The 11,900-nt window shown below is 28.9% G+C and overlaps 1 protein-coding gene across 5 annotated transcripts; it reads left to right on the forward strand.

The window, feature by feature from the left end:
* The first annotated feature begins 8,774 nt into the window (after positions 1-8,774).
* LOC105645501 (Ribosomal L18p/L5e family protein) lies at positions 8,775-11,170 on the forward strand. 5 transcript variants are annotated; one of them, XM_037639057.2, is made up of 4 exons: positions 8,775-9,115; positions 9,523-9,657; positions 10,143-10,286; positions 10,599-11,170. In XM_037639057.2, the coding sequence occupies exons 3-4, from the start codon at positions 10,176-10,178 to the stop codon at positions 11,049-11,051; spliced, it is 564 nt and encodes a 187-aa protein (XP_037494985.1). In that variant the 5' UTR covers positions 8,775-9,115; positions 9,523-9,657; positions 10,143-10,175; the 3' UTR covers positions 11,052-11,170. The 5 variants fall into 5 exon arrangements, with proteins under 5 accessions (XP_037494985.1, XP_012086503.1, XP_012086501.1 ...); XM_012231113.4 differs by having other exon boundaries at positions 10,153-10,286; XM_012231111.4 differs by having other exon boundaries at positions 10,156-10,286.
* The last annotated feature ends 730 nt before the right edge of the window (positions 11,171-11,900 follow it).

Below are 11,900 nucleotides of genomic sequence, written 5' to 3' on the forward strand. Positions count from 1 at the left end.
TGTTATCAAATCTTTCTTTTATCATTTCTTGTAAATGCAAAAATGATTTTGAATAAAATTAGGATACTTATAAATCATTTCACTCAAATCACATCAATCTAAAATAAATCAAAATTTGTAATTTTGAGAAATTGATAGTTTGGTTTAAATTTTAAAAACTAGTTATCAATTTAATTTATGCCTTGAAAATCATAATTATCGATTAAATCGAATTAAATCAAAATATAAATATTATACATAATTTATTTCTTATATATTATGTATGTATTGGAAAATTGATTATATTAGTTATACTCAACCTTAAATTTTAAAGCTATAATTTTTTTATACTCTTTTATACACAAATTTAGTTGAAAAGTATTTATAATCCAAGGTAATTAAACGTAATTCAATTATCTTCATTGTAATTTTATATTTGATATCAAAATTAATATAAAGTATTTATTTTTTATTTATTTTAGTAGAAATAGGGAGACTAATGCTATATTTGAGAGAAAGAAGGAAGTAAAAGAAGAATATAAGTAAAATAATGATGTAAAGTGATACTATTTACTTTTTTTTCTCGGCTGAAAATGAGTGAAAATTAGATTAAGAAAGTGTAAAATAAATTTATTTTACACATTCTTTGATATTTTCATCCAAACCAAATAAGAAATTTTGAAAATCTCAAGACATTTTCACCTTCTATGCATCCACTCATATTTTAAACTCATCCAAACAAAGCATAAATCAAATATTAACTTTGAGAAGGATACAAAACAATGATGCCTTAAAAATTTTTCATTGTAATTGTTGTTTTTAATATATTTTGCAGAATATGATAGTTTAATGTTTGTTTTTCATAGTATTGTTATTTTGTTTTTTTTTTTATTTTAATTTTCTATTTTTTGGCTGTCTATCTTAATATTCAAAAGTAAAAATTAATTTGAAATTTAGTTTTTCTTACCTCAAACCATCCTGAAGCCACTAAATTACTCAAATAAATCAAACCACATTTATATATTAGATTTGTTTGAGTATTTTTCATGATTTTTAGTTCAATTTGAATTTTTTTTATATAAATTGTGATTTAAGTATCTTATAATATTTTACTATTTAATTTCTTACATTTAGAATAGCGGATGAATCAATGTATTACTAATATTGACAGATAATAATTATAATCAAACATTAATAATTTAATTAGAAATATATCATTTGTCCTATTTATTTAATTTTATTCGTTCACTTAACATAATATTTTTATTTTTTATTTTTTCATAATATATAAAGAGTATGTTTGAGACTTCACTTCACAAAAAAAAAAAAAAAAAAGGGAGAGTTAGCAAGTTTGGAGGTGTTTAGTTAAACCCCAAAAAGTATGATTTTGACGATTGTTCTGAAAAACGGATCGAACCGACCGGTTCGACCGATTTAATTAAAAATCAAACTGTGGTCTAATTTGAGTTAAATAAGAAAATTGACAGCTTTCAAAACCAGTATAATCAATAAATATTGAATGAAAACCGACTAACCGGTAAATCAACCGATTAAAATTTAGTTGGATTCAAAACCTAGGCGCTTAAAAGTTGGACCATTGATTTTTTAGTTTTTGGATCTCTTTATTTCTAAACTCAAAGTCCTTATTTAAAACAATTAAATTATCCAACATTAATTCCAAATGTGAAAATTAATATTATATTTTATTATAATTATTTATTTTTTTAGTATCAAATTTAGTCATATTTTGTTGTTTTTATTTAAAATTTTTTATTAATTTTTTATTCTTTTTATAAAATCTAAATTTAAAAATATTTTTTATTTGATATCAACGGATTTTTTTTTATCTTATACATTAATTTTATTTAATAAATATATTTAAAAATATTATATAAAAAAGTTGGATTGGACCGCATTAAATTCGATTCAACCTGTTTTACTCGGTGAATTTTATCTTCACCGATGATCAGTTATCGAGACACCGATTTTGCCCAATCAAAACCATGGTTCAGAAAAAGCATCAGAACGATGGTTTTTCAAAACCTTTGCTTCTCAAATGACCGTAAGTACAAAAATGTCCTCACCACTTAAAGTTAATTACAAGTCTGCTATAATTATTATTTCTCATTGTTGAAAGTCAGCACTGCCGAAGAAAAACAGAATTAAGGGAGACGAAAAGAGAACAAGGCAAAATTCAACCGATCCGTCGTGGTTTCTGGTTCAAGCGACCGTGTAGGTAATGGTTCGACCTTGAATTGAAGGAAACGTCTTCTGTCGTTAGAATTATCATCGTCGTTCAAGGGTGTTGACAGAGAGAGGTTTTCAGTTTTTTTTTTTTTTTTTTTTTTTTTTTAATGAGAAGACAAACTTATAGACTTAAAGACATATAAATCTTATTTGGGGTTACAATCAAAATATATTTGTAATATTTAATATTATGCTTATCATAATTAAAAATATTAAAAATCTACCACGTCATCATAAACAAGTCATGGTAAAGTTAATAAATTATAATATAAGATTTTAACTTGACTAAACCGTTTATCCGTTCGATTCATACGGTTTTAATTTTAATAGAAATTGAGAATTTTTTCAATTTAGAGCAATTCGATTTCCATTATGTAAAACTGAAAATTAATAGTCTATCCAACTGAATTAAGCATAAAAATGAGTGAAAAAAAACTTAATAATCAATTTGATTCTAATTAATTAATTTCAATTTTTATTTTAAAAAAATTATCTAATATAATAGGTTCCAACCAATTCATAGTTTAAACATGAATGAAGTTTTAATTTAAAAAATGAAAGATTCCTAAAAACAAAAGTAATTGTATAATCCAAAAATGACCATTTGAGATTGCATGGCCTACATAGAAGGAAACTACATAACGTTCGGTCTATTCTCACTTCAGAAAAGTATATATATGCAGTTAAAATATATATTAATATAAAGGGGAAAAAAACAAGGTAAGATAGAAAATTTTATCACTTTAGGTCACCAAAACTTATTACGTGTCAGGTATCAAATTTAACGAGATAAAATTTTTTTGAAAAATTTAGAGAGTCAAATAAAAAAATTGTTTTCAAGGGAAAAATAAAAAAAAAAGAAAATTTGAAGTTTTTATTTTATTAAATTACAGTAAAAATTATAATATAGTAAAAATTATATTATACAAAATAAGCTTTCATTTTATTAAATTTTGAAGTTTTTAATTAATAAATTTTGATCATTAATATTCAAGTGGTCTTTGAAATTAAAGTTCGTCAGTAGTGACAATAAAATATAATATAATCCAATTTATAATGTAATTATATTAAAAAATTTATAACATTTTTCTATTTTAAAAAAATTATTTATTTTGATGCCAATTAAGTTGATTTGATTTGTCTTTTCCTATTGGGTTTGAGAGTCTTTAAATTGAGAATTGTTATTGAAAAAGGAAACTTATGTATTTAAGGCATGTAATAAACAAAAAAGGAAAATATATTATTTTTATTATAGTTGACCACTGACCTTGAATTTCCAAAATAATTATGTCCAACTCATGACTGACCAGTGAGAGTAGAGTTTTGGGTTCGGAGTTTTGACTCAATTTTCCAATTAAGCATTTTCTCATACTTATTTATTTATTTATTCACTTGATCAGTTTAGAAAAACAAGACACAGTCAAAACTATATACGACAGCGATTAAGGTAATTTTTGGCACGTGCAAACTCACGTGTTGGACAACTCTTTGGCGATACTGGAATAAGTTTGGGGTTGTTTGTAAGCATGTAACCAAAACAAAAGTACCCAACAAGTGCCTAGTCTGAGTCTCTTCCGTAAGCTTCCAGAATCCTCCAGGTTCATCACGTGCAAAGTAGCGCGTGATTTAGTTGATAGGGCTGACGTGGCGAATCTATCAACGGCATCTTCGGCGTCGTCGGCAATATGCGATTCCTTCTGCCTTTTTCCAAGGTTATCCTTGTAATTTCGAATGTTAATATTTATTTATTTATTTATATATTTTCAATTGAATTAGAAGAGCCACATTGCTAGCATGACTGACTCAAAATTTTAAAAATATTAAACTTAAATCAGTCCTTAAACCATCGATTGTCCGGTTTTGATTCCGGTCGATTTTGATATAGTTTCGATGAATCGACTATTTCAATCACGGTTTCTGACATATTTGCATTATTTTTTTCAAAAAAAAAAAATTCAAATTTTGGTTCTAAGGTTATATTTAAAAAATAATAATATGAGTTTACGAAATATTGATAAATTTTATTTTAAATAACTTTTAAAATGCTCATACTCATTTATTTAAATAAAATTAATTAATTTTTCAAAATAATTAAATAAATTATCATTTTATTTTGTTTAAATATTATGAATTAAATAAATTGTTAGAAAAATTTGAATAATGCTTCAAATAATGTAACTTTGAATAAAGTAAAAAATTTAAAAGGAAAAAAAAAATGTTAAAACTCCCTTTGTATCAAACACTATAATTTAGAGCAAATATTTCACTTTTTTATATTTTTAACAAAATAAAGTGTATTTTCAAAAAAAAAAAAAAAGTAAAGTGTATTATGTAGTAAAAGATTATTTAAACTTTTAGAGGTGTATATAATATGCCAAAGTGATTATAATTTTAAAAATAAAATAGAAGATTTTCGGTTCGAACTGGATCGAAACCGCTGATTCCGTTTAGATTTTATAATTCACATGAATCTTAACAAAACTTTGAACCGTAGATTTCGATTCAAAACTTTGAACCGATGGTTTCAGTCTAATTTCGGTTCATCTACAATACAGTTCAATTTCATTTCGATTCTGGTTCAAATTGAACCAATGGCTATGCCAGCTGCGGTGCTATTTACAAATTATTTTCCCTTGCATCAAAATATAAAGTGGCTTTAAAAAAATAAGGATTAAAATTATATATATATAAAACCAGATTCACTGTTCATAGAACACTGTTATACCAGTTTAACCAACTCCTTTTTATGCTACTCCTATTTTACCCTTTTTCTTTTGAGTCGTTCATTCACAGATAATCTTTGCTGACTTCACTTTCTTCTTTTTCCATGTACGGCTTCTATATTGTACTTCCTCTTCCAAGTAATTTTCCATTCTTTTTTTTTTTTTTTTTTTCCAGTAAGAAACTTAGAAAACTCTTTTAGGGGAAAGATTTTGGTTTTTTTTTTCCATTCTTTTCTTTTCACAATGAATTTGAAATGAGAGAAACCGAATTCGTTTTTCTTTCATTTTGCCTGAAACCCATCTTTAAATTTCTTACCCAATTTGTAGATTTTTTGTTTAAAGATTTTATATTTGCAGTTCTATTTTGCTGTTGAAGAATTTTTCTTTGGGTTTCTTACAATTCGAGTTAATTAGTTCATTTGATTGCTAATATTTAATTTCTCTTTTCTGCAAATGGTCAATATTTGTCATATTCATTAATTTCCAAGTTAGATTCAAGTTAATTAGATTCTTTGAATGCTTATAGGTTCCTGGCTCGCTTTCCTCCTCATTTTTGATACTTTTAGTAAATTACCCTTATCCATTTGTTGAATCTTCAAAGTGTTCAATCGAATTTAATGGACTCCATTTAAGAGAGATAGAACATTAATTACTATTAACGCTGTTGCGACTTAACTTTCTTTATATCACACATTTTCATTAGTAATTTCTATATAGTTGGGTCATTAGGTTGTGATATGAACAGCCCTAAGTTGTTGTTATAACTATTTGGATATTTAGATTTTCTGTTAGCTTTTATATGCATATCGTAAGATGTTTGATTAAGCTGCGGGGAATGATATTAACACTTTGAGGTTCTATTAATTTTAATCCAACAGGCAAAGATGTCATATGGTCTTCTGTTCAAATTTTGGTTATACCATGCAGTACAATATATATTAAAGGAAAAAGAAGCAGCAATTGGAAAACTTTTCAGTTATGCATGCTTGATCCAGGTTGGATCCTCTGCGGCAACATCCCATTACGCATAATGTATGAATATTGACTTTGCTATCTAGAAGCTACGATTCACTTTATGGGCTGCCTTAGGTCAGACTTTACTGTCATGGGCTGAGGACCGCAACCCTACGATCCTACAGGAAGGGGACAACATCTCCCATCAATGCTCGGGGGTCGGTGCGCCCTATAGGGTATCTTAAATCGGCCGTCAACACTTGACCGGTTGCTCTAGCCAATGAGGGCCATGACTAACACACCCAGTAGTCCCTTCTTTTCCCCTTCAAAAAAAAAAAAAAAAAAAAAAATGAAAAACCTTTCATCTAGGTAAACGGACTGTGATTATTTCCTGAAGTATATATAATCCAATATCTCCATAAAATCTTTTTGCAACAACTATTTAACTTCACCCTCCTTAACATTATCCAATTTTCCAAGAGTCAATATATGGTGAGTTATATAGTTAATCAATCAATCAACTATAGTTTTATTTTGGCTGTAGAGTTAGCCATATCAGATTGATATAATGCATGAGGACATCACATCTTGCATGGTAAGCATTTTAACTTTCTATCATTCTATTTTGTTTTTGTTAGTAAGAACTTGCATTAGCTTTTGTTTTGCTACCTTTATATTTTTTATGTTCATATGTATATTTCTGCCTAGATTGTTATAATGCTACTTAACCAATTAATGGCTAAAACAATGATTCGTTTGTTTTACTGTTATATATAACTGTCTCAGATATCCAACACGCAAACCAACAAGAGTATACGCAGGCCATCTATAAATAAGTTCCTTGGTTCAGAAATATTTGGATTCCATTTATGCAGCTTTCTTGGAATTCTTTCGTGTCTTTCTCTGCTGTTCTTGAGTTTCTGCTTTCTTGATTCTATTGAATCCTTAATTGTTATTAATTGATCGTGGAAAAAACTCGAGAGATAAAATAATGAACATGCGATAAAATGATTCAAAATGATTTGTAAACCCGCAGCAAACTGCTGGTAGCTTCGCTTGTATATACTACAAGAAATGTTAAGTTGTTTCTTTAGTTAACTTCTTACATGTTGTATATTGATGATATGGTATGTACTTGTCATCCAATAAATAAAATTTTATTTTTTAACTCCACACTACATTTAGGCTTTGTCCGGTAAGAGCGTTTAGGGTAGTGTTTAGTATTTTGATTGGGTTAAAACACTGTTTTAATTATTGTGTTCGGTAATGTTACATCTATCCTAACGTTTAGAGTTTGAGGCAGTGTTTCATGAAACATTATCCTCCTTAACGTTTAATGTTTTATAAATTTTTTATCAAGCCTATGCTCATTACTTGTCTTTGTTTTGCTCTCTATGACATTATCCTTTTTTATCTTTTTATATTAAACATCTATCTTTTTATCCTTTTTATACTAAATACTTTTATTTAAAACCACTGTATAAACAATTGATAATTGCTAACACAATTGATATTTACTAGAACCACTGAAATTACCGAACATGGCCTTTGTCATTAATATTAAAAATAACATTTTCATAATTATTTATCTTTTAAAGTACCGTAAATAAAATATGATATAAAGTATTAATTAAAAAATTATTTTGTGATAATATAGTCCACATAGATTATTAAACTACTGTTTGTTACTCAAAAATACTTTTTGGATTTTTTGACATTTGGGTGATCAAAAAATTAGACAAAAAACGATGGATTAATTGTATTTCTCAAACAATAGGAATGTATTATAATTTCAGTCAAATTTGATATATAGGCTTCTCAATTTAGTAAAAGATAAGAGCAAATTGATGAAATCTTTTTTCCATATATTAGTGAGAAAATTAATTAAATTATATCTAATTGATGTATTATAATTTCAGTTCATGTCAAAAAAATTGAATGAAATGGAATCATATTGTTTGGTTACTTCGTTCTTGATTTTTTCATCTTCGCACACTTGCCTTTTATTCTGTTTTCTGCATCTCAATTCTCTGTTGCTCCTAGTGATTCCCGAAGCACGAGTACCAATCTTGTTTAATTCCATTAACTTTTCATAAAATAATCCTCTCTACTTACTAGGTAGTCACAAACCCATAGAAATTGTGTAGATTTAAGAATGAAAGAGCTGAAATTTTGAGGCTTAATATACAATTTCATTATGAGTTATGCGAACTGTTATAATTTCACCCCCAAAAGAACTTTGAACCATAGATAGGGATGGAAGTGAGATGGGTATTTAAGGGTATCCACCTTGCTCTTGCTCTTATCTGTTTAACAAAGTACATAAAGTTAAAAGTCAGTTTTAAATGGAAATGGGTAGAATGCGAGTGTTACACTTTGAGTACCCGCTACCCATTACCTGCTATAATAAAAGGTTTTGACCATCCATGGGTACCCTATCAATTTATTAGTAAAAAATAGATTTTAAATAAATTTAGTTTGGATAGTTTAAAATGTGTTGATACCCTACCTATTTAAGAGATACTTTAAATGAGTTTGAGATAAATACGATAGTAAAATTTTAAACGGATTCGAAAATGGATATTTAAATAGATATTTAAACAAATTTCGGATGAACATAAATAGTAAATTTAATAAATATATATAGCTACAAATAGTTTAAAATTTGCGGCTATCCGCCCGCTTCCAGCCCTACCCATAGGCACTACAATTTCAAAGTTTCAAGGACAATAACATCCTATGCAATTAGGGTGAAGGTTTGAATTTAAAATAATAAAAGTGGACCTCTGACGTTTGCAGCTTGGGCTTAATTAAGCCCAACAACCAACTCACCCTCAAAACTCACCGTTTAACTAAACTACAAACGCTCGCCCCTCTCTTCTCATCTCTCTCAGTCGATTAGTCCCTCTCATCCGCTTCAGGCTCTTTTTGGCCGCCTCTCTTTCGAAACAGAGCCACTCAGCCAAAATTCTTTGCATTGAGTTTAGCAAATCTGATTTCTCTGCCAGAAATTCTTACCTATCGCTTTACTTACTTTTTCTGGGTTCTTCTATCTCTCGTGTACAGTATCTGTACAAATAATCATATTCTCACTTTTCTGCTAAACGGCCAGATATTAATATCCCAAGTTGTAGTGCTCGTTAATTTCGCATACTTTGTACAATTTCATAAGCTTTGATGGCTGATTTGGAAGCGATTGAAGCTGATATCAGGTAAGCGTTTCTTTTTCTCCTTTCTTTGTTTTAATTATTTTCTTATCCCCAAAATTTTTATTGAAGTTACATATGCTCCTCCGATACCCATTCGTAAATTTGTGCTGCTTCGAATTTTTTGGACATTTTTTAAGGAGTTCGTAATTTTGGAAATGCAAAGTAATACTATTTGTTGTATATAATTTTCATCTGCTTCGATGTAAATCCTTATGGGTATAATATTTGTGTTGAGACTATGTGGATGGATTTTGCAGCTTTTGTTTGCAGTATTTTTATAATTCTTTGGTTCCAGGAAAATTTACAGAAGGCAAAATGTTCAAATGTTTAGAATTGAAAATTTTGGTTGTTTGGCATCAAAGAATTCTAAGTTCCCTTGCTGGTTAACATTGTATTCTGGTGTTGCTCAGTTTAGACGGCAGTAAATAAAGAGAAAGAGAGGAAAGGAGAATAGCCAAAGGTCAGATCATTAACCTAAAATAGCACTACCCGTCAATCTAACTCTTTTCAGGTTCACTGGCAAAAAGAGATTGGTCATTTTTGAGGTAATTTCGGCCTCTAGTTCTCGCTCCTCTATAGTTGTCTATATCAGATAAAGTGTAGTTCTTTTTTTATTCTCATGATTAATTATTTGGGATTTTCAGGATATAAATCTCTATTGCTTAATTTATTGATATAATTTTAATTTAGTTTTTTTTGTTTTTCAGCAGTTTTTTGTTTCTTCTTCTTGTGTGACATTCTCAGGTGTTAATGGTTTAGATCTAGCTTGTCCATTCGGATGGAAAAACTTGATCATTAGAAGTTTAGAACAAATTTGCTTTTCAATTTTCACTTTTGTTAATCTCTGATTTAATGCTTTTTTTTTTTTTAAATTTCTGTCAATTGATATTTAAGTTTGATACTTATTGAGAAAGTTTCATTTTTGAGAAATTGTGGGTTCAGGAAATTGTTTTATTCAGCCTGTCCTCTTTTTATATTTATCTCTGTTCTCTGAGGGGATCTTAAAACAAGTGAGATTAAATAAATTCAGTTTGGTGTAGTAGGTGCAGGTTGTGCATGAAATATGTTGAAGCAAGTGCTGGGCAAGGTTTTGAACAAAGGGCATTTTGCAAATGGAGGAGACAAGCTTAGAACTTGCTTGTATGTGTCCACTAGTAGCTTCCACAGTGGACAGGTATGATCTAATTTATTAGCCTCGGAAATCTTCTAAAATCTGCTAAAGCAGTTTTGCATAACATAGAAAGGCCAAAATTGGTAGATGACTTGAATAGCTAAGAAACATAATTTTCCAACATAATTAAACTGAATTCTGCAACTTACAAATGAATTATATACTTCAAATTCATTTGTACCAAAGAAGGGGTTAGTTAAATCCATAGGATGTTTTATGGGATGGGTGGAGCTTCACTTCTATTGGTAGATTGTAGAGCCCACGGTCTAATGGTCGCTGATAAAATAAAATCTCTCAATATTTGCTTTATTGCAGGTTCATTGTGCGCCAAGAAGCTTTTTTGGGGTGGAAGATTTCATTGATGATGACAACAGCAGGCCTTATACTTACCAGAAAGAGAAAAAATCGAAAAACCCCCACAAGCATATGTCATTTAAGCAACGAACCAAAGCTTTCATGGAGCCATTTACACTAGATGTATTTATCTCGAAGCGGTTTGTTTCTGCATCACTCACCCACAGGGTAACATCTAAGCAGGTTGCAGTTGCTGGTACTAACTCTAAAGACATCAAAGCTGCACTAAAGTCTCGGTCAGATATTCCTGCATGTTTGGCCATTGGTCGCATTTTAGCAGACAGAGCAAGAGAAGCTGATGTTTATACAGCTTCTTACACTCCAAGAGAGAGGGACAAGTTTGAAGGAAAGATCAGAGCTGTGGTTCAGTCTCTCATTGATAACGGAATCGATGTCAAAGTTTATCTTGATTGAGTGATTTTCCTAAGTTCTCAAAAATTGATCTTATTTTACCATTGGAAAATATGGTTTGTGGGTTTAGTTTTTGTATACAATTGCAGAATTGCCATAATTTGAGAATCAAGTTTGTGAAATTCCTTCTTCTTTTTTTGTCCGAGGTTAGAATCTGTGTTACTCATTGCTACCTTAAGCTGAGAAGCAAGCCAGTCTTAAATGAGAGGGGCTATGTTGGGGTTTTGGACTCCTAACTTCTTGCACTATGAGATTGGTGTTGGATATATTGTTGTGAGTTGTGGTGTAGGTGTAAGTTAAACACTCAAATATCAGCTTATATATATAATTTTTATGTAAACGGTCAAGAAAAGCATTAAAAAAAACAATAATTAAAATATAGTGGTATTATTAAGTAATTATATAAAATAAAATAAAATAAACATTTTATAAGAATGATGGGATATCATATGTCCATTCATCCTCACACACAAACAACGGCCCTGCACATGATACGAGTGCAAGAAACTGTAAGTAATAAAATATTCAAGTCGCTCATAATAATTATATCTAACTTTCACTTTAGTGCTTTTAGAACTTGTAATTTGAGTCTATTCGCTTTCAATTTAATGATTTTTTAAGTTTATCTTTACATTTTATTGCTGTTGTTATAAATAATTAATTTTTTAAATGAAAAAAAAAGTAGATATAACAAATTAAAAAACAAGTTTTTAGGTCTGATTAGACAAATTAAAAAATAATTCAAGGGCCATTCCATACTTTATTCAAATTAAAATCAATACCCTACGGCCTACGGTTTCAAAGCTAGGGCTATATTACGTCATTAATAGTAAATTTCCATTTTGTCCTTAC

The sequence above is a fragment of the Jatropha curcas genome, chromosome 6 (genome assembly GCF_041381405.1).
Source record: "Jatropha curcas cultivar XTBG-Jc1 chromosome 6, XTBG_Jcur_1.0, whole genome shotgun sequence".
Taxonomy (NCBI): domain Eukaryota; kingdom Viridiplantae; phylum Streptophyta; class Magnoliopsida; order Malpighiales; family Euphorbiaceae; genus Jatropha; species Jatropha curcas.

Excerpts from the sequence above, each read along its gene's own strand:
- LOC105645501 (XM_037639057.2), top strand. The coding sequence starts at position 10,176 with ATGTTGAAGCAAGTGCTGGGCAAGGTTTTGAACAAAGGGCATTTTGCA. Across the intron at positions 10,287-10,598 it reads GTAGCTTCCACAGTGGACAG|GTTCATTGTGCGCCAAGAAG; the intron begins GTATGATCTAAT and ends GCTTTATTGCAG.